Consider the following 12,261-nt stretch of genomic DNA (forward strand, 5'->3'; position numbering starts at 1 on the left):
TAGGAGACAAAAAAATAAAGTGGTATTTACTCGGGACACATAAAAATTGGTCCGCGACCCACATATGGACAGAGTATTGCTGGTGGTCATCTCCTCAACATGAACCAAGTTGCCTATCCTACCATTTATCAGAGGACATCTGGCCCCGATGTTGGTGGAGGAGGGGCGAGAGGGAATCCCAGCCAGGCACGGAACGGAAGGGGTTACACGTAGCCTATCGCGTTCAGTGTTGCCATGTTGGGCTCCTTTTTCTGTAAAATTGCAAGTAGTAGCAAGTAGTTGCGTGTTGCAAGGAGTCGCAAGTTCGCGACGCAACTCCTTGCAACATGCAACTACTTGCAATCATTATCCCCAATGGAGTTGCATTGGTGTGGACTGGCCTTAAAACGGGTCTGTTGTTTTGTGCCCAGGGGAGCATTGTGTTGTTGGAATGTTTTCAATAAATATTCCAAATATTCCACATTTTAGTGCAAGACTTTTTGAAAATAGCAGATCTACAAGCTCACGACGCGTCACATAATTGTGACGCGTTGTGAGCTTGTAGATCGGCTATCTTCAAATAGCCGAGGCATATATAGGTTTAAAAGCGCTCATGTGGCCTAGTTGCTTCTTGGCCTTGTATTCCTAGACCTGGTTGCTTGTTTCTCTCGCAAAATATGGTAACACTGCCTATCGCGTTGCTGCTGTCGCCCGTCTAACAGGAGAGGACGTGACGGTTGTCGAGACAATGAATGAAACGAAGCCCGTTCCGCACGAGTAAAAAAAAGAAACGGTTCGCTTGGAAGGAAGAGAAGGGACGGAGAGGGACGTTGGCCGTTAGATCACCAGGGGATGATGATGTTACGACTACGAGACAAGGACAGAGTCCTCAGCAGCGAATCAGCAGCAATGTCAACGCGAACGAAGAGCCTACAGAGGACTTGTTTAGTTGAAGTATAGACTAGTTTGCTCGTTTTCGCCTTTTTCCCGGATGTTTGGCGTTTCGCGTTCAGTGTGTACAGTGAGAACCACCGGGATCACAAATTGCAAGATTTCCCTAAACGTCCAATAGTCGAAGATTGCGTTAGTACCGTCTGTCAGACCAGTGTTGGTCAATTTAGGTATTTATCAGATCGACGCTCTTAATCCAGTAGCCTAAGAAAGGACAACGCAAGGTAGTACATGATACATCAACTGCATGGAAATAGTAATCTAGGATCATAAGTAAACCAAGAATATATCACCAGTCTAACAGTAGAATGTCCTAAACAAGGGGGGATCAATAATCTGTACAGTTTCAGGCCTGCGTATCGCAGTCAGATGGTCAGGATCTAAAGCATAGAAACCGTCGACTGTAGGAGCTGGATGGATGTGTCAATGATGAGCCAGAACCACCGGGCACAACAAACCACAACGAAACGGCGAACTGTCAACACTATAAGTATTTAAACAGTATAGACTAATATAGACTGTTGTCATATTATCAGAAGACTAAAGCCCAGAAATCACACGGAATGGGACCAGCTGGCTCTTCAACGTGACACAGTGAGTGGACGCACCAAGCGCTGCTGCTAGTGTTGCCATGTCCGCTTATTATAAGCGACTTTGGGCTTGTTTTTCTGTAAAGTTGCTTGTAAATAATTTTTTGTAGGTCGGCTGTTTTCAAAAAGCCAACGTATGTAAGTAAGCCGTTTCTTACAGTCGCTTCTTTTGGGCTTGTTTTCATAGACCTGGTTGCTTATTTCTCTCACAAAATCTGGCAACGCTGACTGACTGCTGCTGCTGCTGTGCAGTCGGGCTGTGAACTGGACCGGACCACGTCCACCGGTGAACTGGACCGGACCGGACCGCCGGTAGATGAACTGGACCGGACCGCAGGTGGATGCCGCATCGCTGCCGGGTCAATAGTACCGAAGTAACCTGTAAAGGTCCTGTTCGCCGCTGCTGTGCTATCACCACCACCACCACGTCATGGATGACTCTGGGATTATACGGCGCCGGAGGCTGCAGGTGAGCTTGTTTATTTTGGACATCAACCCCAGTGATTCTCTACCTTTTTTTTGTCGTTGCTTTTTTTGCCTTTTTTATTTGATATAAAGAACAGTAGACTGACAGGAAATTGGGGGGAGAGAGATGGGGAGTGACACGCAGCAAAGGTCGTCTGGAACGAGTCTCAAACCACATGCTTTTATAGCAGCCTAGGTGCCTGGACCACTAAGCCAGCCGTCCGGGGTCAACCTTTTTTCCATTTCAAGGACCCCTAATTTGATATGCAAATAGGCCATGCACCCCCATTTGACACAATTTTAATGTCCGAGACCCTAATTTACATAGGAAAATCATCAGTGTTTATTTAACTCTGAGAGAGTACAAAAAATGGCACAGTTTCATTTGGTTAGATTTGCACACTCTCAGAGTTACACACCTGCAAGGGTCCATTTGGACCCCTGGTGGTCCCTGGACCCAACGTTGAGAAAGTTGCAGTGCAGTAACATGTACAGTACCAGCAGTCTGTAAGTTGTGCTGGATATATAGCTATACCAATGTGATGTGTTACTGTATGTAGGGCTGACACTACTATAGTGCAGGGCAGACTACATTCTGTCACACTTCACTCATGTCACATCACATCATAGACATACTTTATTTTGTAGCATGACATTATCTTTACACAAGTCAGCAGCCTAGATGGTCAGTCACTACACTAGGAAATACAGTGGCAGTTGGCAGTTGCAATAGCTCTAATGTAGGCTAGGCCTCGTCATCTACATACTGTATGTAGGCTTTGGTCTATTAGATAAAAACATTTCTAATGAATCGTCAGTCATGCATATTAATGTGACATGTTCATTATGGTGGAGCTATACGTGTTCATCCATTATGGAGCAGTCTGCTTAAACACGGGTCAGCCTCTCTCTCTCTCTCTCTCTCTCTCTCTCTCTCTCTCTCTCTCTCTCTCTCTCTCTCTCCATCCCTCCCCCCATACCGTGTGTGATTCAGACAAGTGAAGTGAGGAATAGCGCCCTGTGAGTCGAGCTGAGTGTCTGCAGGGTTCTTTAGGCCTGAAGGCAGGTGTGAGTAGGCCTACATGTTACATCTTACAGGAGGCTTACTAGCAATTTGAGCTTCATTGCGGGCAGAGAGAGAGAAGGGAATAAAGAATAAAGGATTAGAGGTGAGGTGTCATCATCTCACTGCCAGTGTGTGTCGGATCTGATATATGACCCATACTGGAGAGAGTTCATCACCTCAGAGGCACATGTACAGAGTCACTGCTGTTTTATAGGTATAGAATGGTGTCTTCTAGAGACATGTGTTGGAACTGTGCGATTTGTGTGTCTATAACGATTATCATATCGTCTTTCTGCACAATGTAAGTGTGTGTGTGTATGTATGTTTGTATCCTTCCTTGTGTTGCTCCATGATTGTGTCTGTGCTTGTGTGTCTGTGATATTGCGTGTTAATGCGTCTCATCCAACTGTTTCTCCTCTCCCCGGGGCCTCATCTTTCCAATCGTCTCACACACACACACACACACACACACACACACACACACACACACACACACACACACACACACACACACACACACACACACACACACACACACACACACACACACACACACACACACACTCTCTCTCTCTCACTCCTAGCTGTTAAGTTTAAAACCCCCACATCTCTCTTTCTCTCAGTGCCATATGGTGACACACCCCACTCCCCTGCGGTGGGGGTCGGGGGTCACACCCATGATGCACTGCTTCAGCATGACTTACATGAGACCAACATCTTTGTGTCTGCTGCACTCTGTGACTCCACAGACCTTAAGGTTCCTGGCCAGCACACATAATTTACTTACCGATACAAACAGTATGATGTCATATAGCATTTAATCATGCACTATGAGTAGCATGCAGAAAGACAAAGAATGGCAAGCAATTTTATTTAGCGCATGACCATATTTTGGATAAGGAACAATTTAAAATAAATTGAATTCAATAATCTATCCAATAATATCACTTTACCTGTACACAGTGGAGCAGTGCTCATTGCATGCGGCACTCCCACCAGTCTTTGAGCAGGAGCACAAGCATGCACATGCACCTGTGTGCACATGAGAATGCGTTCCACCCGATTTGTACGCCAAATACCCATTTCGCTACTTGTGTGCTAACATGTATGATAGCCTATACCGCTGTAGTATTAGCATTATGTAGATTAGTTGTTGGTAGGCTACTTAGGAAAACAATAGCCAGCAGATAAAGGCACTTCACACCCCATCAGATGCGCAACCCAACCCCCGTCTGGTCTCTCCAGCTATTCAAATGAATTGGTCTAGCGAGGGCAGTGGAGTGAAAGATCAAACTCATTTCACAAGCCATAGTCAAGATAGCCTAATCTTATCAGCGTCCATCTTCGTTTTTGTTTTTCCACCTTCACAGGTTAATAGCCTATATGCATTCTATTATCCTACCTTTTTTTCTTAGGTTCTATAAACCAAGGTATTCCTTGGAAAAGTTACAAAGAAAACTAAAACAAAATAAAAACCAAACAAAAGATTGCAAATTTCTAACTTAAAACTACTTCTGCACACTGAAATTAATGAAACATCAAACAAAAATGAATATTTCATAGGCTAATGCTGGTCGGAGCGTGTCTGTGCGTAGTCACGCGCGTGACGTTATTAAAAATATTGTCCTCCAGTAAAAAAAATCACCACTACACCACTGCCTGTACATTTTTGCATTGCCTTTTATAGACAGTTTCAACGTACTGTACTGGACTGTTGCTAGGAGACATTTGAGAGCCTTGTTAACATCAAATCAGCTGTTTATTCCCTTAGCAAATTTAAAATGATAATGATACCATACCGCAGACATAAAAGTATCATGAGGTCATAAGTGCCCTCCTTCCTTAAACATTTGATGATCAATGATCATCGTTTAACCTAGTAGTTCTCAAACATTTTCATGTCAAGGACCCCCAAAATTATATGTATTTGGCCACGGACCCCCACCTCAAAAGATTTTGTACCAGGAACCCCCAGAAGAGAAGTATACATATCAAGAAAGATTCTATGTTATTCAAACATTTTAAAATTTTGAATAGCCAAAGTATAAAATATGGTTAAAGTGGTTTAAATGACTGTGATGCTATACTAACTAATTTAGCTGGGGACCCCCTGGAAGCCCATCAAGGACCCCTGGGGGTCCCCGGACCCCACTTTGAGAACCACCGGTATGTATGCTGTGCTGGTGTCTGTTGAAGGAAGAAGGAAGAAGGAAGGGGTTGCCGGCCAACTAGAAAACATTACACTCCTAGCATCCAGTCTCATATGTGGTCCTATGTCCCCGCTGTCCCCTGGGCCCTCTCCATCTGTCAGGCAGCGCGCAGTAGCTCCCATCAGTGCTAGAAATGATGAGCATCACACTGGCTGTCGCCTGGCAGCGCCATGCTCCTTGATTGATCCCCGTTGTCCGGCCCTACACTTGCCTTCTCGCCGTTGTTCTCTGTCATGTCTGCTAAATGATTGGCCGGCTATCGGGCCAGCCAGGCGGGCAGCGGACAACGGTGCTGTGCAGTATGTAGGCATGCAGTCCGGGCTAATGCCTTTTCATTACGACAGGGGGCCATTTTTCCTCCAGCGCAGACAACAGGACCTGAAAGGACGAGACGTCAGGAGTGCATTTATAGTGGAACAGTTGTCTCATATCTAGAGGGAGGACGTGTGTGTGTGTGTGTGTGTGTGTGTGTGTGTGTGTGTGTGTGTGTGTGTGTGTGTGTGTGTGTGTGTGTGTGTGTGTGTGTGTGTGTGTGTGTGTGTGTGTGTGTGTGTGTGTGTGTGTGTGTGTGTGTGTGTGTGTGTGTGTGTGTGTGTGTGTGTGCGCGCGTTTGCCCTTTTTCAGTCTCTTTGCCCTCTGGATGAATTGGATGCATGAATGATGAAGAGTGGAACGGATGGATGGATGAATGGAAGGATGGATGGATGCATGGACGGATTGATGGATAGATGGGCGACTGTCTGCCTGGCCGGGTGGATAGATGGATGGATGCATGGATAGAAGGACGGACAGATGGACGGACGGGCAAATGGATGGATTTATGGAGGAGTCTGGGTCGGCCCTCACATCTAGTAGCCTGGCCCTCACATCTAGTAGCCTAGAATATAAGCTATATACTACTATTATGGGGCGAGGATTTAAAATATATGTGCTGGCTGTCTGTCCTAGCCTTGCTCCAGACCATGTCTGTCCCTCCGCCACGTGATCAGTTTATAAATCAAGTCATTATAACATGATAACATGGTTAATACCTTTTTCTTAGGGATGTACATTACAGAAATATTAACGTGTCTCTGGTCGCTAGCGTGCTATCGCTTACGGCGACAAATGGGAGGGGCGGGCTGTTTTCCCTTCCGGGGCGACAATATGCTCTTAGTCAGAGTGGTTCACTACTGAGCCTCAAATATGGTACAAAAAGCAAATTCAAACAATTAAAAGTACACTATCCAAAGGCTAAATTGTGTATGAAATTGGACATGTGGTCTGCTAGCTAGAACATAGCTACTACCCAGATGAGGGTCCTACCCAGATGACCCAGAAGTCCAACCACTTTGCGTTTGTATTAGTTAGGATAGACCCTTACAAATAGACCCTTACATTTTTCTCAAAGTTAAATTAACACTCAGTTTAACAGTAACTTTACTGTGAACAGGTAGATGACTTGAGCTTGAATGACGGACTGTCCAGCAAGCAAGCAAGCTTGTAGACCTAAAACATGACTGTAGTGGAGATCCCAGTCAGAGACCTGCCCATGTCATTATGAGAGCTTTACTGACAGGGAGTAATCCGGAGGCAAGATGATTAAAGACGTGGCCCACAGGTTCACCTACGTGGCCTTTTGCTAATGCTTTCACGGATATTGCTTCCACAGTATAACATCGGGGTTTGCGTATTCCCAGGGAAGAGACCACACAAAAAGCACCATGTTTAACACACTGTAACACCTGTCTACATGAGGGTTTGTGGAGATTGCTCAGCTTGAATGTTAGATTTATTTGTGTGTGAAATTCCGATCTTCTATAATAGAACGGTTGTTTTATGTTTAAACGCTTTTCTTCTTTGCACGTTTTTGCCTCAGGTTGAGTGAACATAAATGATGCTTCCACATTGACAGTGACTCACTACAGGAAGCCAGTTCAAACATGTCCCAGAGCGTCTGTGCAAATATCACACACACACACGCACGCACGCACGCACGCACGCACGCACGCACGCACGCACGCACGCACGCACGCACGCACGCACGCACGCACGCACGCACGCACGCACGCACGCACGCACGCACGCACACAAACACACACACACAATCATACGTAATCACACATGAACACGTACGCATGTAGATAGATGTATAGAGCATGTATGTACTGTAAATGCACATCGACACACATTCGATCAGAGACATGTACACAGACACGCACACACACACAGTGCACACAGGCAGTGTGTACGGTATGTGTGTGCGCGTGTACATACTGTACACGCGCACATGCGTACAGACACACAAATGGAGCACGAGGCAGAGAGTTCCACGCAGCATTTCAGACATGTAGGAGGTTAATGGTGCTGCTGCTGTCAAGGTGAACAGGCAGTGACAGAAATAGGCCATCTGCAGTTTAATGCTAAACAGCAGCACAACATTCAGCATTAATTAAAAGGAGCTACGTACTTGGACTAATCGCCAGCAAAATGCACTTCCTTCCACACTAATTAGATCCTGGCACTAAGTCACAACATGTTTGAATATCCACTGATTTATGATAATGTTTTGTTTTTCCTTTCTGCCTTTCGCTCTCTGAAGATCTCCCCATTCGCATGAGACAATTAACAGACATACCTTCCTACGCACAAAAACTAAAAAACACACAGAAAAAGAAAATAATCGATACTTGTAGACATGTACAGTCTCCTTAGTGCGTTCGTGATTTCAAGGACCCCCAGTTTGATATGCATTAGGCCATCCATAGACCGTTTCATTTCTGAGTGGAACCCCAATCTACATTGTAAAGTCCTCAGTGTTCATTTAACTCTGAGAGTGTACAGTACTAATGGAACCGAATGGACCTGCATTTGGTTCCATTTGTACACTCTTAGAGATTAAGACCCATAAGGGTCCATTTGGTTCCTAACTATCAATAATTTGCCTGGGGACCCCCTGCAACCCTTTCAAGGATCCCTGTGGGTCCCCGCATCCCACGTTGAGAACCAGTGGCGTAAAGAATTTGACAAACTTTCAAACTCCAGTCATTCAGCTCACACCCCTTGCAGACACGCTTCCCGGCCCACACCATCTGCTTTAGCAGGCGCTGCTGTCAGGAAAGGGAGTAAATATAGCGTGTAATTGTTTTGTTTCCTAATCTGTAATTCGGCAGGAGCATCACTTTGGTGACAGAAGCTCCCATCTGTCTTCAGTCACCCTTAGCCAACGCCAGGCTTCATTAGCGGGGCCTAGTCTGAACACGCCTGTTTGGGTGCTTTTACGCCTCTTGCATGTTCTTACAGTAAATGAGAAACCTGATCATGCGGTGTGCAACAAGCTTGGCAGCCCGACATGCTAATTACGACCCAAGAGAATAAGGAGTTAAGGAGAAATTGCCATATATCCATCTCTCATAACATGACAGGGAAGCTGCTGGATATAATTTGAATAATAATCTAATGTCCACTATCCTCATTGAGTCTGAGAGCGATACTATATTCATTTGGTGGAAATTATTATTAGAGAAGAACGTCAGCGGAAAATGAAAATTGGATTTTCCTGCTGTCAGTGAGTCACAGAGCACTTACTGTATATATACACCCACCAGTAGCTACGCTACACCATGCAGCCGCTGATGGAGTCCACATCAGACTAGGAAACGAGCGCTGGTTCAGCGACCTTTTCAGAAATTAAAAGTGTAAAAGTTGAGTAGCCTATTAAGCGAGAAAATTAGGTTCCCATCTGTGTTGTGGTGGTTAAGACACTCGATCGTGCTCTGAATCACATCCTATTATTACATATGTGTTGTTTTTTAAATCATCCTGTACGGCTGTATAGGGTCGAAACTAGTGTCCATTTTGACAGCAAATTCTGATTTGGTCTTAGTCTTAGTCTTTTGAATAACCCACCATTTAGTTTTAGTCCTATTTTAGTCATCTAAAATTGTTTAGTCTTAGTCAAGTCTTAGTCAACAAAATTAACACTGGTCGAGACCGACCAAAGCCAACTCTCCTGTGCCTTCCATACACTGTCTCCCTTTTTGCTTGCTTTCTGCCCATCTGAATCTGAACAAAAATCGGCCTAGTAAATGGTAATGAGCGTGCGATACCTAGCCTACAACTGTCCGACTGAACAGATAGGGATTTACAGAAATATATCTAATCATGTATATAGGTTCTCCATTCTCGTGATGGAATTCCATCTCAGGTTGATAAACGACGCCCCGTCCAGATATAATTTTTTATTCCTATGGTGGCTACTACAGTAGGGAGACAGCTTTATAATAATGAGGCTTTATGCCTTCACGTGATTTTAATGTTTTCTTTTCTTTTTTTCTTTTAATGTCTTTTTTAGCTTTGTCATGCTTTATACAAATACTTTACCCTGATTATAGCACTTTCAGATTTGTTTCAAATGTAAAGTGCATTATAAATACAATTTATTATTATTATTATTATTATTTTGAAGATTTTAGAAAGGGGCTTAAGTGGTGACATCATAATTTATATAGGTCAAGGACAGGAAAGAAAAATGGGCTATACAAGGTCAGGAAACGACACATGTTCAGAGATGAGGTAAGTAGCCAGTATGCTGTGGCTGATGTATGAGTCAAACCATTTCCTTCTCTAGACAGACAGACAGACAGACAGACAGACAGACAGACAGATGTTTACAGGCCTGGATTCTGTCTGCTTTTACTCTACTGATAAGATTAATGCAGATCGATGCTCGCCATCCATTGGTTATCTTGTTTAGTTTAATTACAAATGGCCTATCTGTGCAAAAACAGCCCGTCAACGTTATTGTGCGAACAGTGTTGGAAAATGGTACCCAGTTGTTGGGTCTTGTCTGATGGTAAACCTCCCAGTTGTTACAGTAGGTCTTCTCTGAAGGTAAACCTCTCCATCGTTAGGTTCTCCTCTGACGGTAAACCTCTCCATGGCTATTAGCTAGGTAGTGCTCTGATGTTAAATCCCCCAAATGATGGTAAACCTTTCCACCCCTAGGTTCTCCCAAGGCTTTCTACACACCTCCTCTGTCTTTTAGTCATCTTCTAACAGGCTCTGGTAGCTCAGGGTCAATTAGCCTGATCAATGAAGGACAAAGTGAAGGAGCAATCAATATGGTGAATATTCACTCGTCCTTGTAAATAGGGATTTGTCTCCGCTAACATGTAAAGCCACAGGGCTTAGCTGGACAACTAGCTAATCTACGATTAGCCCGCCACCCTTCCCATCGGCAAGTTAAAAGAGGGGTTTCCAGTCATTCTCTTTGCATGGTCTTTATTTATTAAGAGAGTGCATAGTCCACTCTCCTTTGTCATTTTAATCTTCTTGGGACAGGACAGCTTAGATGGATACATTGTAGGTGACATATGTTCAGATTTAATCCTATAGAATAAAATATATAGGTTTAATTGCCACCAGAACAGAAAGGGTATGTTTTACTCTGGTGGCAAACACTACACATTTCTACTGTATATTCAGTGACAGATTCTGATTCCATTAGCTGAGGCTAATTTGTTTGTTTCCAAATACAAGAGAGACACCCTGATTACACCCTGAAGAAACCAGCTTACCTTGTGAAACATTGGTTCTGTTAAATCTCAATCACTTCAAACTACAATGTTGTAGATTCTATGGGTGGTAACCATTTGCAAAATAATTAATTATTGTGCATTGTGTGCTTATAGATCTGCTATTTTTGGCTAAAGTTCTCCTCAGAAAAGGGATGCTAGTGTTCAAGTGGTTAATGTAAAAAATATCATGTCACACAAAGATTTGGCGGCCCCCCTGTAGTAACTCTGAGGACCCCCTATTGAAGACCCCTGCTGTACAGTACACACACCTGCACACTCCCACATGCACACGCATACCGCATGTGCGTCACACATTCGCTCAAGCAGGCACATACACGCATAACCCCATGCACACTATCTGAAGGTTAATCTAATAATTGCATTGACCGTGGTGGTCTGGCTATCGATGCTAATAGCATGTTGACTGAGCTGGCCCACAGCGTCACAGGAGTGGGCGTGAAGTAGCTAACACATTAGCCACTTAAACCCTATATACTTGGTTGACCAGAGTCCCCCAGGGCTTTATACTAGGTCCTCTCCTTTTCCCCCCCTTCACCAAATCTGTGTGCATTTAACTGAAACTCTCATGCATTAGCATTGTAATATTTACATGAACATATTTAACACAAGGGTTAATTTATGCCGTGGGCACAGTATTACAGGAAAAGACTTATGGTTCAGAACCGTGGTTGCTTGATGCCGCAGTGTACCTTCAAACGGTTCACGGTTACATGCTCACTCTGTTCTCCTTGGTCCGTGCACTTCACTGCTCTTTTCTATTTATTCTTCAATTTACTCAAAGAGAGTGGCATGGGATTTTATTATAACATTTGTCTGAGAAGTTGAACAGGCATAACTCAAATGTGTGATTTTATAAGTGATTGCGAGCTGTTAGTGTGGAATTGAGTACACACGACACGCACACATGCGAGCGCACACCCGCTAGCACACACACACACACACACACACACACACACACACACACACACACACACACACACACACACACACACACACACACACACACACACACACACACACACACACACACACACACACACACTTTAGAAGGCAAGGGCTCCAGGCAAAAAGCTCTCTCTCGTGCTCTCTCTCACGCTCTCTCTCTCTCTCTCACACTCTCTCTCTCTCTCTCTCTCTCTCTCTCTCTCTCTCTCTCTCTCTCTCTCTCTCTCTCTCTCTCTCTCTCTCTCTCTCTCTCTCTCTGTCTCTCTCTCTCTCTCTCTCTCTCTCTCTCTCTCTCTCTCTCTCTCTCTCTCTCTCTCTCTATGTCTATCACAGTGTGCAGTGTTGTTAGTCATGCCAGGCACAGTGCTGACATGAGTCCTGGCTTTCATTCAGTGCAGTATGTCTGCCGCACTTCCAAGCCAATGTTCTCCTTCCTTCCATCTGTACTCAGGAGATGGACAAAATACTCTGTGTAC

General features: G+C 44.4%; 1 protein-coding gene across 1 annotated transcript in view; it reads left to right on the top strand.

Moving 5' to 3' along the window:
- Positions 1 to 1,439: 1,439 nt before the first annotated feature.
- LOC311054978 (microtubule-associated serine/threonine-protein kinase 1-like) overlaps positions 1,440 to 12,261 on the top strand; it is a 57,507-nt gene continuing 46,685 nt past the window's right edge. Inside the window, exons 1-2 of the mRNA XM_084071022.1 lie at positions 1,440 to 1,524; positions 1,773 to 1,989. Of these exons, the coding sequence (XP_083927148.1) occupies positions 1,951 to 1,989 (39 nt within the window). The 5' untranslated portion in view covers positions 1,440 to 1,524; positions 1,773 to 1,950. The remainder of the gene's footprint in view (positions 1,525 to 1,772; positions 1,990 to 12,261) is intronic.

The sequence above is a fragment of the Gymnoscopelus microlampas genome, assembly GCF_963454915.1.
Source record: "Gymnoscopelus microlampas genome assembly, chromosome: 11".
NCBI classification, from domain to species: domain Eukaryota; kingdom Metazoa; phylum Chordata; class Actinopteri; order Myctophiformes; family Myctophidae; genus Gymnoscopelus; species Gymnoscopelus microlampas.